At 32.7% G+C, this 13,196-nt stretch overlaps 1 protein-coding gene across 1 annotated transcript; it reads right to left on the bottom strand.

Moving 5' to 3' along the window:
• Nucleotides 1-10,140: 10,140 nt before the first annotated feature.
• LOC140875482 (glycosyltransferase BC10-like) lies at nucleotides 10,141-12,952 on the bottom strand. Its single transcript, XM_073279168.1, has 2 exons — nucleotides 12,291-12,952; nucleotides 10,141-10,848 (listed from the first exon to the last, which is right to left on the bottom strand). The coding sequence occupies exons 1-2, from the start codon at nucleotides 12,819-12,821 to the stop codon at nucleotides 10,204-10,206; spliced, it is 1,176 nt and encodes a 391-aa protein (XP_073135269.1). The 5' UTR covers nucleotides 12,822-12,952; the 3' UTR covers nucleotides 10,141-10,203.
• Between the last annotated feature and the right edge of the window lie 244 nt (nucleotides 12,953-13,196).

The raw sequence follows: 13,196 nt of genomic DNA on the forward strand, positions 1-13,196 counted from the left end.
TTTAAAATACGAGACATCAGATTTTGTGCCATTCCAGATCTCATATGGTGTTTTGTTGTGTCTCTTGTTAATCATAGATCCGTTTTGAGTGTAACATGCTGTGTTAATTGGTTCTGCCCAGAGTCTTTGAGATACATTGAAATCAGCAATCATAGTTCTAGTTGCCTCCTTAAGAGTTCGATTTATTCGTTCAGCAACCCCGTTTTGTTGTGGGGTCCGAGCAGCAGATAACTCATGCTTGATGCCCTGGTCATCTAGATATGATTCAAGGGTTTTGTTTAAAAACTCAGTGCCTCTATCACTCCTGATCCTGTCTATGCCAGTATGTTTCTTATTTTGCATACGTTTGAAAATTTTTATCAGGTGAGTAGCAGTTTGATCTTTGGATGATAAGAAAATTACCCAAGTAAATCGAGAGTAATCATCCACAATCACTAAGGTATATCTCATTCCCCCTAAGCTCCTGATCGGTATAGGACCAAACAGATCCATATGTAACAGATCCAAGCATTTGGAAGAAGATGAGCATCCTTTATTTTTAAAAGAGGCTCTCACCTGTTTGCCCTGCTGACAAGCGGAACAAACTCTATCTATTTTAAAATCACCTTTGGGCAAGCCAAGAACCAACTCATGTTTACTCAGATGCTTAATGGACTTGAAATTTAAATGGTTGAGCCGTTTATGCCATAACCACTGCTTATCATTCTGAGCAACAAAACAAGTAGGAACTATCGGTTGTTCACTTTGCCAATTCAGCCTGTACGTGTTTTGTTCTATTAGTCCGGTTAGCATAATATCGTCGTTGCTAGATTTTATTAAGCAAGAATGTTTAAGAAATTCAACAATATAACCATTGTCACATAGTTGACTGATGCTGATCAGATTATAACATAAGGTATCAATGAGCAATACGTCATTAATGATAAAGTTACCATGAGTAATCTTACCCTTACCCACGGTCTTACCCTTCGAGTTATCGCCAAAAATAATCTTAGGCCCTTTTTATTGTATGATTTTGGATAGTAAATCTTTGTTTTCAGTCATGTGTCTGGAGAATCCGCTATCAAGATACCACGTTGACCTTTCTGTTATCCAAAGAGACACAAGCCTTATTCCAAGCATTGATTGTTTTAAGAAACTTTAGATTTTCAAATAAAGTAGCTTGGAATACTCGTTTCATATTATCATTCTCAGTAGCTAACAGATTTAGCTTAGTCTTTAGACCATCAAGTTCTTTTCGCTGTAAACAACTAGATTCCCTTGATTTATCAATGAGACATGTTTTTTCTGTTTTTGCTTCCTCGAATGATATAGAAAGCTTCTTATACTCAGTGACCATCTCATTCAGTGCCTGAATGAGTTCCTCTTGTGTAAATTCAGATGAGTTGAAGTCAAATACCTCAATGTCGTCTTCTTCATGTATGGAGTTAGCCATGAGACATTGAACTTGCTCTTCATCGCTTTCCTCGGATGAGCTATCTGTATCGGTTGAGTCAGATTTCGTTTCAGCCCATTTGCTTTTCCCTTTGTCTGCAACTAGTACCTTTTGATCCTTCTTGTTTTGATATTTTCTTCTTCCTTCTTTGCCTTTTTTCTTCTCATAGTGCTGCTTTATTTCTTCATTCTTAGGTTTAGTACAATCTGCAATAAAATGGCCTTGCTTGCCACAGTTAAAGCATGCGGGACCATCCTCTGTATGGTCTTGTTTATAGTAAGGTTTAAACTTTTTATTATTACGCATAAATTTCCCAAACCTTTTGATAAAGAGAGACATAGCTTCTCCACTCATTTGTTCAGCTGTCTTCTTTGTTGTATCCTCGATCGGTTGAGATAGGATAGTTGTCGTTAGTGCCTTGGTGGGGTTTGAAGCTGATGGTTCTTCCTCTGTTCGGATTCCAAGTTCAAACTCATATGCTTTGAGATCTGCAAACAGATCATGAAGCTCTAGCTTGTTCAGATCTTTTGATTCCCTCATGGCTATGGTCTTGACATCCCATTCTCTGGGTAGTGCTCGCATAACCTTCAAAGCAATTTCACGATTAGTGTATATCTTTCCAAGAGCAATTAATTCACAAATAATATTGCTGAATCTTTCGTCAAACTCAGTCATTGTTTCTCCTGGTTTCATCTTGATGTTGTCAACATCTGTATTTCTACAATGAATTTGTTTTCTTTAGTTTGGTCGTTCCCTTCGCACAGTTGAGTGAGTTTCTCCCAAATTTCTTTGGCGGTTGAGCACGCCTTGATTTTGCTAAACATATTTTTATCCAGAGTCTTGTACAGTATATCTTTGGCTACATTATCAAGATTTGCTTTCTTCTTATCCTCAGTAGTCCACTCCATTCTGGGTTTCTCGACCATCTGTGGTTCTCCTCCTGTTATGGCTACAACATTGTTGACTTTGAGAATCTTCATGGGTCCATCAGTGATAACGTACCACATGTCATCATCTCGAACAGAAAGATGTGCCTGCATACGAATTTTCCAGTCATCATAATCTTCTTTAGAGAACATAGGAATTTTATTTAAAGAAGTCATGATGAATATCAGTAGCTAAATAGAAAAACCCTATCTGATACCACTTGTTGGGGATCGAGATCATGTGTAGAGGGGGGGGGGGTGAATACACAATAATGATAGTCTTTAAAATCTAATGCAATATGGTTGAGTAAATGTTAGTTCACTCGACCGGTTTTCTTTTAGCCTGCTAGAGATATAAGAGCAACTAAGATTAGTGCGAAAATAACTCTCAATATGCTAGATGATATCCATGGAATGATGCAATGCAATAACGTAAGTAGACACAGATATGTTTCTTGGATGTTCGGAGCTCAATCTCCTACGTCACCCCTTCTTCCACCTCGGAAGGATTCACTAGAAGACTTTGGTTATTACAACGTCTTGCAATACACCCGATCCAAGTTAGGACTTATCCAATGCCTAATATGGAACTCCTAGATTCATGGTGATAAGATTTAAAGCTCTTATCAAACTTTTCTTCAGATGGTGATGATGATTGTCTTAGTCTCTCGAGGACTTAAGACTTCTCAAATCCTTGTATCAGGTAGCGTTCTTCAAACGATATCTGGATTTGAGCAACCCTTGAAAAGATCTCTTCGAAGATCGGATAAGGCTGTTTAAGCTAAGGGTTTTCTCTTTGAGCGGTCGAGTATTCAAGATAGGTTCGAGAGCTCAGATAGACAGATTCTCAATAAGCGTTGTTGTGTCGTATTTTTTGTCTAGAGAGGCTTTGATATATATAGCCTTTGTCTTCAATGTCTTTCTTCTTTTGTCCAACGGTAAGATTGCCCTAATGATAAAGCTTTCTGAATATTTCGTACTGGGAGCGCCTTTAATTGTTTATTCAATGTGTCGCTCACATTAAATGCTATTTAAGGCTTTCTCACTTTATCAGATGAATCCTTAAATGCTTCGTCCTTTGCTTTTCAGTTGTCTTGTCACTTTCTGAAATCTGGGAAACTGTAACTTCGAAATGTAGCATGTAGCTTTTTTTATTTGAAGTTCGGTAGATATCTCAGTCGGTAGATATGTCTTTGTTCCATTTGACATACAACTGTTTTGCATTATTCGTTGGTTGACAAGCTTTAGCTGACGTCGGTAGATGAGTTCTTTGATCGGTTGACGTACAACTTCTTTGCATGCTTTGGCTGACGTCGGTAGATATATCTTTGTTCGGTTGACGTAGCTGCTTATACAAATAAATGGCGGCCAACTAAACAACAAAGTATTGTTTTGTTATCACCAAAAGTCAGGATTCAACAATGACAGTAATACTAGTCAATGGAAAGCCAAATTTATTGATGGCCTTCCAGGTTTATTTGCTGAAAGAATTAGAAAAATTCTAAGAAAATATAATTTGACTATTCCTTATATGATAGTTATACTTATGGCAAACTTATTAGCACTTGTGTCCAAGAAGGTCTAGCTCTTTGTAATGAATTAAAACTAAATAAACAAATAAAAAAAAAAATTTGTTAGAAAAAAGACAACTTGGTAAATTTTGTGACCAATTTGGTATTGATATGCCTAAAGATAAGAAAAATTTACCTGAGACTAGTAGATCTAATAGATCTCACAGATTTTATAAAAAACGTCGTCACTTATCTGAAAAACAAAAAGATAAAAAAGAAAAACGTAAAGAGTTACGTAGACAGAAAAGGTCATATCCTAAGAAAAATTATAAAGTTATTTGTCATAAATGTGGTAAAGAAGGTCATTATGCTAATAAGTGTTGGACCAAAGAAAAAATTAAAAATCTTGACATAGATGATAGTATTAAAGAAAAATTATTTAATATTTTTCTAACTTCTGATTCTAATAATAGTTCGGAACAAGAATCTTATAGTTCTGAAGATATTAATGCTTTAGAGAATGATTCGATTATCTCAGATTCTGATACTGAAGATTGTGATGCTTGTATTCAAGGACAAGTATGCACTAAGAAAGATGATAACAATGATGAGTTTTATAAACTTATGTCTCAATTTAAGGATATTAATATTAATGTTCTTGATAATAATAATATTTTAGAATTCCTTAAGATGATTAAGGATCTCAGTTTAATTTATAGTATCATTGATAAAATGGATAGTAAACCATCTGCTAGTAATAAGACAGAAAGTCTTATTAATCCCACTTATACTATGACAGAAGTCAAAAAACTTCTCAAGTAGAAGTATGAGAATCAAAATCCTGTGACTATTCAGGATTTAGTTCATGAGATTAATAATCTCAAAAAAGAGGTAAAAATTTTACAAAATGAAAATTTAGTTCTTCATAAAAGAATTAATAAAATTGAGAAAGGTAAAGAAAAATTTTATGATCAAGGAAATTTTCAGGATACTGAAAATGATTATGATCAAGAAAACTATTTTAAAAAATTATCTTACTTTGAGGATAATCACCTTTCTGTTTTAAGTATGATTATATCTCAAAAATGGTATACTAATATTACTCTTTTAATTGATAATTCTTATAAGAAAAATTTTATTGCCATGATTGATAGTGGTGCGGATTTAAATGTTATACAAGAAGGTCTTATACCCACCAAATATTTTCATAAGACTACTCATTCTTTATCTCATGCAGGTGGAGAACATTTTGATATAAATTATAAATTACCTAAAGCTTATATTTGTAAGGACAAAAAGTGTATCGCTACAAGTTTTCTACTTGCTAAAAATATTTCTAGCCAACTTATACTTGGTCTTCCTTTTATTTATAAAATTTATCCTTTAACTCATATAGATGACAAAGGAATTACAATTACCTTTGAAGGAAAACCTATTTCTTTTCCGTTTATTACAAAACCTATTAATAGGGTGTTAAATGAATTACAGGATAAAACTGATAGAAAAATTTTTCATATAAATTCTTTAAAAGAGGAAGTTAATTCTTTAACTATTGAAGAAAAATTGAAGAATTCTAAATTACAGGAAAAAATTCAATTTTTTCATAATAAATTTTCTTTAGAGATCTGTAATTATCATCCCAATGCTTTTTGGGATAGAAAGAAACATATTGTTTCTCTTCCTTATGAGGAAACTTTTGATGAAAAAAGTATTCCTACAAAGGCTCGTCCTTGTCAAATGAATTCTGAATATTTGGAATTATGTAAAAATGAAATAAAGTCTTTATTAGATAAAAAGTTAATAACTCCCTCTCAATCTCATTGGTCTTGCACTGCTTTTTATGTCAATAAGCATTCATAGAAGGAAAGAGGAGTTCTCAGATTAGTAATAAATTATAAACCTCTTAATAAAGTTTTGAAATGGATTAGGCATCCTATTCCTAACAAAAAAGATTTATTAGATAGACTTTTTAGTGCTTTAATATTTTCAAAATTTGATTTAAAATCAGGATATTGGTAGATTCAAATAAAATAATCTGATAGATATAAAACTGCTTTTAATGTTCCAATAGGACATTACGAATGGACAGTTATGCCATTTGGCCTGAAAAATGCCCATTCAGAATTTCAACAAATTATGAATGATATTTTTTTATCATTTTAGTAATTTTATTATTGTTTATATTGATGATATTTTAGTCTTTTCTAAAGATATTTAATCTCATTTTAAACATTTAAAAATATTTAGAAAATTGGTTATTCAAAATGGTCTGGTTATATCCAAACCAAAAATGTCTTTATTTCAGACCAATATTAGATTTCTTGGTCATATGATAGAAAAAGGTAGAATTATTCCCATACAAAGAAGTATAAAATTTGGCTCTAAATTTCCTGATGAAATAACTGATAAAACTCAGTTACAAAGATTTTTAGGAAGCCTTAATTATATATCTTCCTATATTAAAAATCTTACTAATGATTCTGCTATCTTATATGATAGACTCAAAAAGAATCCCTCTCCTTGGACTATAGAGCATACTGAAGCTGTTAGAAAAATTAAAGACAAGGTTAAAAACCTTCCTTGTCTTATGCTGGCTAATCTCCAATGGGAAAAAATTATTGAAACAGATGTCTCTGATATAGGTTTTGGGGGAATTCTTAAACAGGTTAACCCGGATACAAAACAAGAATATCTTGTTAGATTTTATTCTGGAAAATGGAATGGTGCCCAGAAAAATTATGCTACTATAGCTAAAGAAATTATTGCCATAGTTCGTTGTGTTTTAAAATTTCAAGATGATTTATATAATCAAAGATTTATTATTAAAACTGATTGTAGTTCTGCTAAATTTATGTTTCAGAAAGATTTTAAACATGATGTCTCTAAACAAATGTTGGCAAGATGGCAAGCTCATTTAGCTCCTTTTTATTTTGAAATTATATATAAAAAAGGTGAAGAAAATAGTCTTCCTGATTTTTTAACTAGAGAATATTTATCATGTTTGCAGATATGAGTAATCAGGGTAGAGGAACTTATTCCTCTTATAGAGGAAGAGGTGGAAGAGGATTATCGCCTCAGATAATTGCTCAGCATGGTAATAAAAAGCTAATAGCTCAAAATATTGCAAGTTCATCTGGAAGCAATACTCCGGATAAAAGTAATCCATTATATGATGAATTTCAAGAATTTTTGAAACAGAAAAAAGAAAAAGAAGGAAATATTCCGGAATCTTTGGCATCATATGTCAATGTTATGAAAGAAGATGAGAATGATTCTCAATATACTGAGAATGAATATCAAGAGATAATTCTTCTTATAGAAGAAAAAGATATTCAATGGATGGAAAATCCTTGGAATATTATGGAAAGGTATTTATCTAACACATCATATGTGACTGGATCTTATAAGCCAAGAGGATTTTATGAAAATCTACTTCTATCTACACAAACTGTAGAAATCACTCATTTTTCAGGTAATACCCAGACACAAGGGATTTATAATTTCTCTAAATTTATTATCAAAAAGATTATATCCATCGAAGAATGGGGAATTTCTCCATTAGTTGAAAAAGAATTTTATTCTCCAAATCATAAAACAAATTTCAAATATAACTATTGGGATTATATTGAAAGTTTTCAAAAAACTTTATTTTATGAAAATAAAAAGAGAAAGCATTCCTGATTTTTAAAAGTTTGTGAAAATGCTTTTCATTATCCAATTCCTAATTGGTTTTTCGATTAGTGGAAGATATTTGGTACTTCTGCAAAAAATTTTCCTGATATCCTTAAAGGATTAATGGAAGAATGGATAAATTGTTCTCCTCAAGTTCAAAAATCCTCTGTTCATGTCATAGAGGGAAAAAATTCTTGTTTATTTTTTATTGAATTTGGAATCCCTTGGATTTGGAAATGGAAACCCCAATCTGGTTATACCAATAGAGGTATTCCTTGCTTATGGCACATCAACCTAAAAAAATTCTGGGAAAAGATGATGAGAAATGATCCAGAAACTGGTAAAATATATGGTGATGAAACCATAAAGTCTATAGAGGACAAAATCAAAGCTTATAAGCAAGAAAGAAAAGAAAAAGAGACTCTTAGTCCTTTCAAAATCATTACCCAAAAATATTCTGAAATATATTCTCAGGAAGAAATGATTAAGTTATATATAGAAGAAATGAAGAAAGACATATGTAAAAATTTCTCTTATTCAGATTCAAAATCTGACACTTCAATGGCATCAGACTCTAGTGATATCAAATTTCATAAACAAATGATGCAAGATGCTCAAGATCCTCAAGAGGATATTACGGAATTTTCTATTGAAAAAGTATTCAATACTTTAAAAGAATCTTTGAAGGACAATATTAAAAAAGGTTGATGGAAGCACAACATGAGAAGATTTGTCCTAGATATTTCTGCTATATTCAGTGAAAAAAGAACTTTGATCAAATTGTTATTGAAGGTAACAATAAGCGACAAAAAAGTTTTGAAGAAAACTACTCATATTTACAAAGGAAGAGGATTGTTAAAGACACCAAAAAATTGCTCCGACAACACAATGCTAAATTCCAGCTTTGTATGAGAAAATATCCAAATACACCAATTTGCATTCAGCAAAATCTTCCCAAAGATATGATGTAAAAATCAAGGAAGAAGATGCCAAAAGCTCCTTGTCATAATTCCACTACAAGTTAAAGTTTTTGCTTTGGTGGTCACGGAAATTCTCCAAGCATTCCAAAAATGTCTATGTCTACTTTGATAAAGTAGTATTATTATGTCTCCACTTTAATAAAGTTGTTTTGTCTATTTGCATTATGTATTGCACTATGTATTTTTGGCTTTGAATTCCGGGATTTCATGTCCGGATTTTTTCTATTTATAGGTTTAGTCTTGTTAGTGAACTCAGGACTTGAATAAGTTTCTAGCTACGTTTTCCTTTCTTCTTTTGTGAAAAAGTATTCTTGAAGAAATAATATTACTACTGGTTTTCATTGTAAGTTTTCTTGTTCACTTTAAAAAATTTTGTTTTGTTATTCAATTTTTGTGAATCTAGCCTGAATGGCAGGCTAAGCTATTTTGTACTAAATCATGATCTGACAATATAATTATTTATAACTTGGTTCTTATGTTGTTTATGGATTCATAAAACATATATTAAGTTATTATGGGTTAAATCAGTAGGTTAAATCACAGGTTCAAATATTTGATTAAAAAGTTCTATTTCAGCTCTTTAGCCGTTTTAGCCGTGTGTTGGCATTTAGGCGTTTCCGAGCGATTTTTTTTAGAACTGATAATCAAACTATTTGGTAATATCCTATGTATGATTTTGTAATATCCTATACTGATTTGTAATAATAATTAATAATAATAATAATAATAATGTCTTAATCGATACATATTTTTATTTTATTTTTCAAGATTTTTAATTTTAATTTTAATATGAATTTAGAAAGCTTGAAATTAATTTTAGATTTGATAGGTGATTACAATTAATAATGAAATTTGTTTCCTGATATAGCATGCATATTTTGGAGGAAAACTACTATTTTTTTGTAAAAAATCGGTTATTATATATATAGATAGATATCATGAAAGGATTTATACTAGAGTCGTCAATTTGGGTTAGGACCATCGAGTCGGCCCGCCCGCCATACAATTTAAGGGGGTTGACTTGAAATTTTTTCAACCAAACTAAAGGTGGGCCAACCCGCCTAGGCCCGCGACCCGGGCGGTTTGGCCCGCGGGCCTGAAGAATTATTATTTTATTTTTATTTTTTATTTTGATATATGTATTTTTTTAATGAAAGTTGTGAATTTTTTTTGTATTAATTACTTTATATAAAATTTAAACGTATAAAATCAATAATTAAATTTTTTATTAATATGTTTCTATTAATATTTATTTATGAAATAAAATTTAAAATTAATTATAATGATTTTTATTTATTTGTATTTGTAGTGAGTCAACCCGCGGGCCAGCTCGCTAACCCGCAACTCAGCTTGGTTGACTTGGGTTGGATTGAGGATTTCCAGCCTGAGTTCTAGTATATACCCACCAAAATAAATAATCTTAGGTAGAAGATATTATATTTTTGATCGTTTTATTTTTTGTCATGTTGTTGGTCAATAATTCATTAAGTCAATTAATTTGTATTTTCTCCAATTTTAGAACATTTTCATCATACATTTCATGGGGTCAGAATTTTAGTAGACTATAGTAAATCGACAAAAAATGTGAATAAAAGTGGAGAAGACACAAACTACAAAATTTTTTTTTTTATTACAAAAAGCCCTTTATATAAACATTTCTATATAAATAGATGAGATGCCTATACAGTAAAGTGCATAGCTTTTGGTGCAAACCTTAATAACCTTTCCAATGCATGGTGTGTGAATTTTCTAGCAAACAAGAAACATACACGAGCTGGCTTCCCATTGTACTCACACTCGGTACCATTCCTCAGTGTCTCCAAGAACACCGGAGTCACGTCCGGTCTTATAAACTTCGAGGGGTGGGGCCCGCCCCTCGTCCAGTCGACCCAAGTAAGACCGCGATTCAAATTCTTCCTTCCAAATTTTATGTTCACGAGAGTGGGCAAATAGTGTTCGTCGGCATAACATGATCCATTGCAATAGTGTTTGAAAACCGGGAAATAAGTGTTGTCTGCCACAACTTCTACCGCGAGATCTCTCTTCATCCCGAACCACTGGGACCCCTTTCGCCATTGATCAAGTTTGATGACGGGGCTCATCCGGTGGCTGTATCGACCGCGCCCAACGGGGCCAGGTAGATCCAACACCTCGACGAAACTTCGGGTAGAATTCATCAAGTAAGAGTAGATAGTCGAAAAATTGTAAAGGGGAATGCATGACTCGGAGAGGAGTACAAAGTGTTGATTTGAGAAATCAAGAAGGGCATTGGCTAGTAACCTGCGCTCTGCTTCGATCATGTTAACGTTGCCCCATGCAACTTCCTGCAATTGATCCACCAAAGTATTATAAATTAGAGAGATGTTTTTATAATGAAACTTAAAAGGCAAAGATGAATAATATTATTTTTGAAATGTTAAAATGTTTTTATACAAACAAATTTTTATTCTTGAAACAAATTTTAAAACATTTTATAATTTTTTTTTAAAAAAACACTTTTAAAGAAAAAAAACATTTTATAAGTACACGTCCAAGAACCTATTGGCTACCCCATTATATGAAAGGGCTAGTGTTCACATTAAGATTTGTACTTGTCAAAAATTTCACATCCAATGCCAAGTAGTGTGCCATTAATTAAAGCACGTACTGCACATGTGTTTCCTTCTTTTTTTTTTATTGTGCGTACCCTAAATTCTTCCATTAAAATACCACCAATTAAACTCTTCCACTTATGAATGTTCTTGCTTTTCCTATGTACCCAATGATAGAGCCAGAAAACGATTAAAGTTTAGTGTGCGCGCAATATTTCAATTAAAGTGCATTATAGTTCTATGATTTCAAAATTAAAATGTAATCGTGTGTTATACATATCATGTAGATCTATACATATTGCGTAGAGTTGGTATTTTTTATGAATAAGGGCATTTATTTGTGTTTCACGGCCCAATACCACATATATCGAAGAAAAAGGGTGGAAGTACGTATCACAAGCAATTAAGTCCGACATGCAGGCAGGCCACAAAGTCAATGAAAAATGGCACATTTAGGTCACCCATGCCCACTTTAACTAACTACTCACAATTAGTTATTTCAACAACCTATTCTAAATTACATTAGAACCCAGAGATTTGATCGAATTTGAGATAACATTTAATTTGAAGAGATGATTTGAAATAATCTCATATATAATGATCTAGAAGATAACTAAGTGGTTGATTGTAAAACTATATAATTAGTTACATAATATTATATATATATATATATATATATATATATATATAAAAAGGTTTGATTTGCAAAAGTATAAAATTTATAATTACATTTCATAACAGAATCTAAGGTTTATCAAGAAGAATGTGGCATTGAATCTTATTTGAGATAGTTGTTGATCATATTTATTTTTAATGTAGTGACAGAAGAAGGGTGGACCACAGAGCCAGGCAGATACCAATTAAAATCCTTCTCCACTACTCCACAAAAATAAGGTAATAATTATCAATGGGCCTTTTTTTGTATAAAATAAAAGGGGACCATATTTTTTTTGGCAAACATATTCATATACGGCCAAAAACTTAGCTTGTAATAATTCCAATTATCTGCACAAAATGCTTTGAAATTGAAATAGAATTTTTTTTTTTTTTGGAAAATATTTAAATATACTTGAATTTCTTACATATGATAGTAATATTCGGCCACGTGAATTTATAGAATCCAATATAGTAATATTGTGGTGGTTAATGAATGTAATTTATAAATAATTGCTGACCTTACTCGGAATTCTCCTGCCATGAAACACAGAGCCCTCCGGCTCCGACCCGTTAAAGCATGGATCCGAATGCACATATATGGAGTACAGCCCTTGATTATTCCCTTTGAAGAAAAGCTCCCAAAGCGGCGCTAAAATCAGCGGCCCTCTCGTCAAGAACATGAATGCCACCTTGGGAGCTTCTTTCTGGAATGGGAAATCATCTCCTCGAATATTCTTGGGGACCATCGATGCTTTCCGCAGCAGCTCTTGGTCGTTCATGCCATGCATCACGGCGGGTGGTTTTAGGAACTCCCTCCATATGTTAATCTTGGAAGTATTAGATATTGTTTGAGAGGCGATGATGGAGAGCTGGCCGGCATTGCTGAATCGGAGGTCGAGCGATAGTCTTCTGTAATGGAAGCAGAAAACGAGGCCGAATATGACGAGGAAGAGGTAGGAGAGGAGATTCAGGCGAAGTGGGTACGAGGTTTTTATGATCATGAGTTTACCGGCGTGGAAGAATATTGGATTTTGGTTTTGGGTTTTCATTTTCGCGGCGGTGAGATTGTGGGGAAGAGGGTAAGCTAGCTATATATATATCCGGCTGGCAATGATTTGTTGTTAGAGTCGCCTTTGTGGATCGGAGGATGAAATTTATGTTGACTTGCGGGTCTTATATGGACCAGGCTTGGGGACTAAGACAATTTATATTTTACGTGACTTACAAGTTGAATAATCAACAAGAGAACTCTTGGGATATGAACCAAAGTCCCACATTGATAGATCAATAAATGATCATGGGTTAATAAATGGAATAATATCTTTATTGGTAAGAGGTTTTTTGATGGGTTCCAAAAACAAAACCATGAGGGTGGACACCATTCTTCCAACAAGAATCAATATTGATTTTGTATAATGTTAGTT

Source organism: Henckelia pumila, chromosome 1 (genome assembly GCF_033568475.1).
Source record: "Henckelia pumila isolate YLH828 chromosome 1, ASM3356847v2, whole genome shotgun sequence".
Classification (NCBI taxonomy): Eukaryota; Viridiplantae; Streptophyta; class Magnoliopsida; order Lamiales; family Gesneriaceae; genus Henckelia; species Henckelia pumila.

Excerpts from the sequence above, each read along its gene's own strand:
- LOC140875482 (XM_073279168.1), bottom strand. The coding sequence starts at position 12,821 with ATGAAAACCCAAAACCAAAATCCAATATTCTTCCACGCCGGTAAACTC. Across the intron at positions 10,849-12,290 it reads GCAGGAGAATTCCGAGTAAG|GAAGTTGCATGGGGCAACGT; the intron begins GTCAGCAATTAT and ends GATCAATTGCAG.